We start from the raw sequence: 10,000 nt of genomic DNA on the forward strand, positions 1-10,000 counted from the left end.
GGAAACGTTTCCTTATTTAGTGTTTTTTTTTCCTCGCTGTATGGTGAGGAAATTTCTCTCTCAAGAATGGAATAGTAGAATTTGTGTTTGTCTGTGATTGTTTTATAGCATGACACTAATCAAATGCGTTGTATGTCTAAATCGATTATGACTGAAATCATATACATTCCTCTTTCATCATAGTGATGTTTTTATTACACATAACTTTTTGGACGCTTCCGCTCAAAACTTCGCATTTAAATATCGGTTTCACCGAAATGCGTCTTTCAATCTTCGTTATTGTCAGTTAAGTGTAAATAAAACAGGTGGCCATTTTTAATATTGTCTTTGGTGATTGCCAAATTAACTGTCTGTTCACACGAGATGAATTTGTTTTGATGAGCAATGCCTGAGTAAACTTCTCGATGATTACAAGCTCCTCAGTTGTATTCCTTGCCTTGTTTTTTCAACGTTTTAATACCTCAGCAAGCTGTCAGTTTTTGCCTTAGTGACCTTTGTATAGAAAAAGTAAAAAAGCTGAAAAGATTTTAAACTGCTAGTATTTCGACTTCCTTTATATTCAATAATTAAATCTAAACAATAGAAAAAATGTAACAATAGTTCTTTAGCACACCATTATACCTCAGCAGTTTATATCTTCTTAATTCAGAAACACTGTGTTTGCATATCGCACAATCGATTTTTTTCCCAAAAATATTTATCTTAACTCTTGGTCGAACAATTAATGTTTTTGTCGCTCATCAGAATAAACATTTCAAACTCAGACAAAATAGAAAGCACTTAATTTATTCACCGCTCATGCTGTTATTGAAAAAGAAAGAGAAACCGGGCGTTGTTTTTCTCACGCCAAGTTCTTTTAGTTTATTTTGCCCTGATTTGAAAACAAGTGTAATTTTTTCTGATTGTGTTCTATTTGTCAGAAACTAAAGAAAACATTGAAGAGGAATTGGATAACCTGGCCCCCATAAACGTTGCAGTTAATAACGTGCCAAAGCTAAAACAAAGTAAATCTCGAATTTCATGTTGAAGGATTAAAAAAACCCTTCTTCCACAGACTTGAATATTAGAACCACCAGTACCGCATTTAAGTCTTGATTAATTATGGTTTCATCCAGAGTTAAAAGAAAGAATTATGTTGTAGAGAGTAATAACTGAAGTAATGACCACTAGCTTTAATTTGGATGGTAACCCAATTGACTATTTCATCTAAATGTACGAAAGGAGATATTCTTTCCAGTCGGCTTCACTGATTCGTTTTGATTTCCTTATATTTAGGAAATGCAAACACACAGTCCTCTCCCCAGACCTCGCTTGCTCCTCGTGCCTCGCGGCGAGGCAGCAAAAAGAACGCGCTTGACGACCTGGCCTTTGAAGAGGTCATGCGCGGTAAACGTCAAACGCTTGGCGACGGACACTTTGACGAAGCGGGAGTCTGGATTCCAGCCTTAAAGTCTTCCCTCAGCGAGGAGTCGCTAAAGGAGTTAAACAGAGGAGACGGAAGCTTTGGCAAGAGTCTGCTGAAGGCGCAAGGTCTGTTTGCAAGGAAACGAAGAGAAGGCAGCGAACAGGACAAAGTTGCACCAGTGGTCAGTAAAAGTGGACGCTTTGGGAACGAGAAGCCCACTGATGTGAAAGGTACGTTAAATACAGAATTTCTCGTCCATCTGTGACCAACGAAAGTGATAAGGAACGTCGAAATAATCATATTCGAAGTTCCCTCTAACAAGGGAGGCGATAACAAGGCCATTTCCGAATTATCTTTAGCCTCTTTCTCAAAGCGAGTCTTGGTACCCATCCTGTCATATGAAAATAAGATTTCATTCATATGCAGATTAAACTCAATTTCATATGAATGGTTGTGCACCAGGCCTCGCTTTGATAGAGAGGCTTAGAGCAACTAGGAAATGGGCTATTGAGTTTGTTTTTTGAAGACCGCTCGAGTCTCCGTCCACAATTTACACCTTACTAAACCTTTCCAATTCCAATCTAAAAGTATAAATTCTCCTGACTGATTGATAAAATCCCTTTATAGTAAGTTCTGAGAATTTGGCGGTGAATCAAGCTGATGGTTTTTTTTTTTGACACTCTTTGACACTCGTCTGTTTGATAATTTATCAGTCTTCGACAATTAAGGTTTGACATCAAAATTCTGTTAACACATTATTGTAACCTCAGCCAGCTCAATTCCTTATTTATTAGTATTATTTGGCTGTTATAAATGTTATTCTTGTTATATTTTTTCAACGACATTTTGAATTTTCTTCTATGGGGTTTGAATAGAAAAACAGTTTCGTTATTTAATTAACCAACCGAACTCCTTCCGTTAAACAACATGACAGAATTAATTCTTTATTTGATAACACAAAGTGGAGCAACGGTTGTTTGTTGGAAGTCTGTTTGAAATTCCTTAAAAATCATCCAAATGATTTGATGCAATTAAGATCGTTCAGGATTCCAGCCAGACTCATCTTCTTTTTGGCATAAAAGAGCTTAATTAAAGTTCTCGTGTTTACAAGCTTCCTTCTGGGGACAGGTGCATCTTTGCACTTAAATTCGTTATTCTAATTCGTTCTTTGAATGCTAAAACAGATGACTGTCACTCTTCTTTCTATTGTTTCTCTCAATCAACCTGTCATATATTCGCTTGGCGTTAGCCTTGCCCGAATTTTCTGGGTGTTTTATTCAATTTACGTGCATGTTAACCAAGGAGAGAGTTTAGCTGTCGATTATTCCACCGAACTTCGGAATCAACAAAGGCAGGTTTCAGTTGGATTTTTCTTTCCTTCAAGGTTGTATTTCAAAGTTTGTGTCCTTTGTGTTGCTATGACCGTCTAATGAGCTTTTTCGTTTAATGTTTATCTTAGAAGAAATTGTCGTGTTTTCTTTTTTAGTTAATACGTTGTGTGGAACTTCATTTTGCTTACGTAGGAATCACTTTTGTCTCAAAGGTGTTAAAGATAGTTGAAGGTAGTGACGTAGCGTATTTTTTTCGCTGTCAGTTCTAAATATCACCAGAGTTTGTCACAAGCCACAGAGGCAATTGGCTGTAATTCCGAGGCTTTGAGCCGAGCCGAGCCAAGTAACTTTAATACTGTAAATATATCAAATTAATTTCCATTATCGCCTTGCACCTGTCTTGTGAACGTGTCATTTTCAGCCAGTTTTTCACTTTGTATTATATGTTGTTTTGCAGACTTCTTCGAGCTCATCAGCCGTGTCCAGGCCAATAGGATGGATGATCAGAGAGGCGAACTTAAGGGAAACCTGGAGCTGCCAGATTTCCTCAAAATTCCGGCGAGCGGTAAGCCAGCTCAAGGCAGTGACGATTTCAAGGTTCCTTACGCACCACCACCTCAAGGTTTCAGAACTGTAGACAGGAACGTCACAAGACCTGCCTTGAAGAAAACGTTTTCCACACCGGTCAGTCAAGCTCCCGAGAAAATGGACTTGATGCAGGAGTTGGCGTCGAAGTTATCCAAGAGGACCGAGCCGACGAAGAACAGTTCATCGCCCAAGGAAAAGGTTGAGAGAGAGAACGAACAAAACGAAACGTTATTGGACTACAATTTTAACTCCAGACCCCAACCTGCGCAACAAGAGCAAACTTCCCATGCTGTTGTTAACGCGCAGGAAAGACAAAAACGTACACAGAGACCGAGATCTTGTACTGACGCAACGGTTTACACAGTGGATATGGCGCATGGGATGCGGGTTGAAACGGGCAATCGCCCGCAGCCAGTGGCTGACGCCGAACCTCGTAAGAACGTTCATCCTTCAATGCGGCCACAAGCATCGCAACCTGTCACGGTGAACAGCTTGCGTGGAATGCATTACGCTACTAATCCGCGAAGGAACACGACCGATCACGTTATGTATCATCGTCCTAACAATGCGCTCAGTGCCAAACCGCAGACCGTTGCGAGAATTTCTTCGAAATCAACTCAGAATCTGAGAGACACCACGCCCGCTATTTACGACGTGAAACCGGGTTCGAATCAAGGAATGCGGATTAAAGAACATGATGATCATTCGATGAAAAATTCATCTGCTCCTGTAGATATTCCTGCGCGAAGGCTCGTTTCGGCGTACAGTTTGCCTGAAGTACATTCTCAGAGAGCTGAAGTGCACATTCCGTTTGCGGGGGGACCCCCTCCGGTTCCTCAGAGGACAGTTTCTTATATGGAAAGACGACCTCGCCCTAAACCAATCACCAATCCAGAAGAACTTCTAGCAGGACTGGAAACCACTCCGGTGGCGCGTTCGAATGCGTCTTCCTTTGACAGAGTGGAATCACCACCCCACCAAGACATGATGAAACGGGTGGGAAGTCCGCTGCCTCCCCCTCCCACCCCTCCCTCAGGATCAATGTATGACCTGCAAATCGCCGACTTCTCTCCGCCTCCGTCGATATGTGAATCCCCTGAAAAATCCTCTCAGCCGCCTGAATATCGGGACTCCTCAAGCTTCGCGCAGTCTTCTGCTTCCCAAACTGGCTCGTCTTTCCCGAATAGCACCGCGTCTCAAGCTAGAACCAGCAGTGGAAGCGCACCAAATTATGCTGGTCCCGTAGCTTATGTGAACATGCCAAGCAAGGACGTTCAAAGACAACGGACCAGCGACAACAGAACATCGGGCTATAGCAAGGTGCCGATCACACCGCACGTTAGAATAAGCAATGTGAACGGGCCCACTTCGACAAACTCGACCCAGCGGGTTAGGAGTGAGGATCGTGTGGACACATCGGCGCAGGGTCACACTCCAGGCTCTGTCACGCCAACTGTTTCGAACTTGAACAAAACGGTCACGCCACCGTCGACTAATGAACGGACGCTTGTCGAGGAATCTCCCTCGGAACATGCCACTCCCTGCACGGGTCACAAACCGTCAATGGATAACACAGCCAAACGGTTGATACACAACACGGGGAGTGTTCCAAGAGCAAGGAACGCTGATCCGGAGAAACGACGAAGTCGACAGGATGGCGAGATGCCAAAGCTTGACCCTTACGTTACCTACGAAAAGGAGGACTTGAGAATTACGTTTGTTTAACAATTCACTTACTAGGAAATTCCTGCAATTTTGTGTCTGCGGTCCCTTGAATCGATGCAATTTTTATTTAGTTTTGCTCAATTTTATTATTGTGATTTGTTATGTAGTTTACTTGAGTTAAGTGCTTGTTTCTGTGATTTTTCTTTTTTAAAAAAAACCGTGCCAAAATACAATGCAACTTAGAACTTTATTGAAAGTGATCTTCATAGTGAAGTAGACGCAAAGCAAAAGAAAGCCCAGAAATCGTCAGGGCCGGCTAAAATGGATTTGCAATTTGTAGCGTATCAGATATTTAGCAGTATAGGGGTGGAGGGGTATGGGAAGAGGAGAGAAACAACAATAACAGGTATAATTTCTGCCTGTTATATCGTACTTGTAGTGTACAAATTAAGTAAATGTCATTGGAGTGGAAGGCTCACGTTGGACCACAAGCGCGCGCGGCATAGCCGCGAACGCGAAATCGAGCGGCGCGAGACGAGACAGCGACTCAAGCCCTGGCCAAACGGAGTCGCAAGTAGACGCAAGTTCTCAACTTGCGTCTACTTGCGACTCCGTTTGGCCAGGCCTTGCGTGCACTTGCGTTGACTTGCGATGACTTGGGCTCACTTTGGTCGAGATCAAATTTGCACGCAAATCGACGCAAGCTTTTCACCGTTTGGCCACTCAACCCAAGTCATCGCAAGTTGAGAGACGTCCATTAACCTATTATTAGCCAATGAAATACAGGATATTTCTGACTTGACATGTTTTTTATAGCGACTTGGGGGTACTTGCGAGGAAAGTTGCGAGTCCGTTTAGCCACCCAACGCAACTCTCTACGCAAGTTCAACTTCCGGCTGCTTGCGAGTACTTGCGAGTCCATTTGGCCAGTGCTTCAGACCCCTTCTGCTCGCGCACGTGACTCAAAGGTGAACCAGCTCGCAGGCTAAGTGGAATCCCGCCTTGAGGCCACGCCGTTGTTCTGGCCACATTTCAAGCTAGTAGCTACTTGACAGATGGTATATTTTCAAAACCTGCCCAATTTTTGTTACTTTCATTAAATTATCTAATCTATTTTGAATCTTCCTTTATCGGCCTTTTGTTAAAGTGTTACTTCGAGAATTGTTTCGATTGAAAGGCGATTTTTTACATGGGTTAACTAGGTTCCACTGCTAAGATTACTTTCAATAGTTTCCATGTATATAGTAAATCTCACGAAAATGACATTTTTATGTATTTTTTGAACAAGGAATATGAATTACAATTTTTGAAGTTACTGTAATTGTTTATCAAAGACTTAATGGTCAATGCATGTTTATATTTGAAAATCGCAAATCTATTTATGATGTAATTCTTACAGTTTGCTGTTTTTGTTGAAGGTATCATTATGGTAGAATGCAAGTTTGTTTATTTTATTGGACAGCTGGAATGTCGTGCAGCCGTTGTTTGGCTGGTCAAGTAACTCCTCTTCTCAAGGGTAGATAGAAACGTTGCGTGACACAGGAAACAACATTGAAAGGAAGTCACGCACGGTATATTTTTAACCGTGTGAATAGACCATTTTACAGTTGTCTGCTCAGTGACCTGGCCTTTGTATGGCAGCGAGGCTAGAGTTGACCTTGTTTTGATACAGACCTCACTACTTTTGTCATGTAAATGCACCTAGTTAGCATCAGAACAACTTGTTTTACACAACAAAGGCAGTGAGGTCTGTATCAAAACAAGGTCAACTCTAGCCTCGCTGCCATACAAAGGCCAGGTCACTGAGCAGACAACTGTAAAATGGTCTATTCTCTTTGGATAGCCCTTCAGTTTTTTCTTTATACTAGTAATGGGTCATAGCCTATTTATGAAGTTGTTGACATAGCATTTTTTTAAGTCATATTTAGTTTCACAGGACAGGCAACTGATGTATAGTTTTGTAACAAAGAAGAATGTCATATTATTAATTGTGAAATACAAGGTGTGGAAATGTAATAACGTACACGTTATGTTACCAAGAGAATCCTCAAAATAATTCTATCCTTTCCGTGTTTTCTTCGTTGCACGTTATGTAACTCTCGCCAGTTCACTTACGGCCCTCTTTTCCACGAAACACTACCGAGAGAGTTGCGTGATTGAGAGAGAACCCGCACTGGACCGAAAATTGGTCATCTTTGTCATGCAGCCGGCCAAAATATGCGTTTGTGAGGTTTGCCGTCATGTCGGCAACTTAGCACCTAGCGGGGGAAAACACTACTGCTTGTCTACTATGAACGCCGGAAAGTTTTAGGGAACAGACATTTATTAATAAGATTAATAAAAGAGCAAGGGAGAAAATGGGAAATTTTAAACGATCGTGGGAGCGGGTGGACAGAAGTTATCATAGCCTTAAATTATTATGGGTATAAATGCGATACTTTTCAACGGACAGAAACGATATTCTTTGATTCGGTTTATGAACAACAGTTTTCTAAGGTACCGAAATACTTTGCTAAGGAAAATTTAAGAGAAAGCTTCACAAACGGTTTTTGTACGGGCTGTCTTAAACAAAAAGTATTTCCCCTTACAGTGTAAAATTAACCGGCAGATTGAATTCGTTGACCATGATCTTTATTGATATTTGGTGGCTCTTAAAAGAGCCGTTTTTGTTTTCGCTTCACCGTCTACTTGCTGCTGGAATACTTGGTTACTGCTTTTGTACCCTCGCTCACTGCGTGCTTGGCCAGCTCACCAGGCAAGAGCAACCGGACTGCCGTCTGGATCTCACGGGAACCGATGGTGCTTTTCTTGTTATAGTGGGCAAGACGAGAAGACTCGCCAGCAATACGCTCGAAGACATCGTGGACGAAGGAATTCATGATGCCCATTGCCTTGCTCGAGATTCCAGTGTCGGGGTGAACTTGTTTAAGCACTTTGTAGATGTAGATGGAGTAGCTTTCTCTTCGCTTTTTGGTTCTCTTCTTCCTGTCGCCTGAAGCTCTCTTTCCGCCAACTTTCTTCGCCTTCTTGGCACCTGCTTTCGGAGGCATGCTTTCTAAACTCTTTACCTGATGAACACTTTTACAAGTAACAAACGCTTGGAAGTGCTGTGAGTGAGGATACAAAGGTTCAGGAATTTATAGCAAAAATCATGCGGATCGAAAAGTTACTTGGATCGAAATACCAATATGTGATTGGCTATAAGAAACAGAGCTTCCCGCCTGAGGAAACAGAAGAGAATTTGATTGACGTCGATGTTCCCTTTTTCCCTATAAACGACAAATCTTATTGGTTCATTTCGATCCGTTTTCAAACATAAAGTCGGGGGCAAAAAAAAGCCACCGTGCTATTTGGTCTGTAAGTTTACAAAAGTTTGTTCAAAGTTTACTAACTCTTGCAACTATGACGGGACGAGGAAAATCTGGTAAAAGCCGTAGCAAAGCCAAAAGCCGATCATCTCGAGCTGGACTTCAGTTTCCAGTTGGCAGAGTTCACCGTCTTCTCCGCAAGGGCAACTACGCTCCACGAATTGGTTCTGGCGCTCCGGTTTATATGGCCGCAGTTCTTGAGTATTTGTCCGCAGAAATCCTTGAGCTTGCCGGTAACGCTGCACGGGACAACAAGAAGACGAGAATCATTCCGAGGCATCTCCAACTTGCCGTCAGGAATGATGAAGAGCTGAATAAGTTGCTTGGTGGAGTCACCATCGCTCAGGGCGGCGTACTTCCAAACATCCAGGCTGTTCTTCTTCCGAAGAAATCCGAAAAGAGGAGCAAACAGTGAAGTGCGGCAACGAGTTAAAACAAAACGGCTCTTTTAAGAGCCACCAAATGTCGCAAAAGCAATGACCAATAAATTTTTTCTTGAATCTTTTCAATTTTATTGAGATGAAAGCTGAAAACATAAACTCACACACAAAGTATTATAATGAGAGTCACCACCTGCATCACTCGTGGCTAACTTTTATCAAGGCCTTTGGTCCTTGAAAACACTTGCCCCCATTCACAAGTACTTTTTCACAGTTCAGGCCACAACAGTCAATTATTGTTTCATTTTTCTACATCGACTGACGGACCAATCTTGTTGAAAAGGCCGGAAGAAAGATCCTTATTTATTTACTCGCCGCAGCCTTTCGCTGCGTCCGGCCTTCGTTTTCAGTTCTATAACCAAGTGTTTTCCTCTACTCGTAAGGACTGTGCATCTTTGAGGAACTTAATCTTTTGACAGAGCACTCGTAAATTGTGACTACTTATTTCTGTAAACAAATTCAGCGACGGAGTGAAGAAATGAGGACAAAATTTTTCGCGAGCAAAAGATTCCAGAAGATTTATACGCCCATAAAAGCGAAGAGGAAGTGTTTGAATGGTCCACTGACTGTCATCGGAGAATTTTGCGCTTTCGTGCAACAAAACAGTTTGTAAATGATACGGTTTAAGAAAATCGCAGTCAAGTTCGTTGTAAACAAATGATTTCAAAAGCTGGAAGCATTTCTGTCGCTGGGGAAAGCGCTTGAAATTGAGCTCAAATCTCTCTGCTTTGCAAAACCAAATTCTCCAATGATATTCCAGTGAAGTGGCTTTGGAAACCAGTTGTATTCCGCAGTTGACTGTTTTCCCTTTGGATTTCGTGACTGCTTTTTCCGTGCCTTTAGAGGAATCGCGATTAACGGGCCACGATCCTTCGCAATCAATGCCAACTACGAGATCCACAATCAAAGTTAAACCTCTGATTTTTATTTCAAGAGACACGGCATCTTCGGATGAAATATTGCGGACTTCAACACCTTGAATTGTTTTGTCGTGGTAATGTTGCAAAAATAACATATCCGTCAGGAGTTTTGAAAGAAGGTCGGACAATTCAGAACGCATCACTTTAGACGACAAATACTCTTTTCCTGATTTAGACTTTCTGCAAAGGCCTTTCCAGCTGCTTTGAGTACGCGTATTTTCTCTCATCTCGATCAGTGTTAGGCCTTGAACACATCCATCTTCTTTCAAATGTATTTCGGCGG

The 10,000-nt window shown here is 42.0% G+C and overlaps 4 protein-coding genes across 5 annotated transcripts in view; 2 read left to right on the forward strand and 2 right to left on the reverse strand.

Annotated features, from left to right (window-relative positions):
- LOC110049744 (regulator of G protein signaling 12-like) overlaps positions 1 to 7,008 on the forward strand; it is a 29,580-nt gene extending 22,572 nt beyond the window's left edge. For both annotated transcript variants that reach the window (XM_089291922.1, XM_089291924.1), the window contains 2 exons: positions 1,276 to 1,635; positions 3,194 to 7,008. In XM_089291922.1, coding sequence (XP_089148048.1) covers positions 1,276 to 1,635; positions 3,194 to 5,049 — 2,216 coding nt within the window. In that variant the 3' untranslated portion in view covers positions 5,050 to 7,008. The remainder of the gene's footprint in view (positions 1 to 1,275; positions 1,636 to 3,193) is intronic.
- Positions 6,431 to 8,364, reverse strand: LOC110050268 (histone H2B, gonadal-like). The gene has a single exon (XM_020756178.2). The coding sequence runs from the start codon at positions 8,037 to 8,039 to the stop codon at positions 7,674 to 7,676; it is 366 nt and encodes a 121-aa protein (XP_020611837.1). The 5' UTR covers positions 8,040 to 8,364; the 3' UTR covers positions 6,431 to 7,673.
- LOC110050257 (histone H2A) lies at positions 8,316 to 8,783 on the forward strand. The gene has a single exon (XM_020756165.2). The coding sequence runs from the start codon at positions 8,392 to 8,394 to the stop codon at positions 8,770 to 8,772; it is 381 nt and encodes a 126-aa protein (XP_020611824.1). The 5' UTR covers positions 8,316 to 8,391; the 3' UTR covers positions 8,773 to 8,783.
- A 62-nt stretch (positions 8,784 to 8,845) lies between these two features.
- Positions 8,846 to 10,000, reverse strand: part of LOC110050247 (cyclic GMP-AMP synthase-like receptor 1) — a 2,826-nt gene continuing 1,671 nt past the window's right edge. The window contains exon 1 of the mRNA XM_020756154.2: positions 8,846 to 10,000. This exon is cut by the window's right edge and continues 1,671 nt beyond it. Within this exon, the coding sequence (XP_020611813.2) occupies positions 9,150 to 10,000 (851 nt within the window). The 3' untranslated portion in view covers positions 8,846 to 9,149.

This window comes from Orbicella faveolata, unplaced genomic scaffold, assembly GCF_042242905.1.
Source record: "Orbicella faveolata isolate gen_17 unplaced genomic scaffold, um_ofav_v1 contig_1, whole genome shotgun sequence".
Lineage (NCBI taxonomy): Eukaryota > Metazoa > Cnidaria > Anthozoa > Scleractinia > Merulinidae > Orbicella > Orbicella faveolata.

Bases quoted from the DNA above. Each gene is read 5' to 3' on its own strand.
- LOC110050268 (XM_020756178.2), bottom strand. From the start codon at position 8,039: ATGCCTCCGAAAGCAGGTGCCAAGAAGGCGAAGAAAGTTGGCGGAAAG.
- LOC110050257 (XM_020756165.2), top strand. From the start codon at position 8,392: ATGACGGGACGAGGAAAATCTGGTAAAAGCCGTAGCAAAGCCAAAAGC.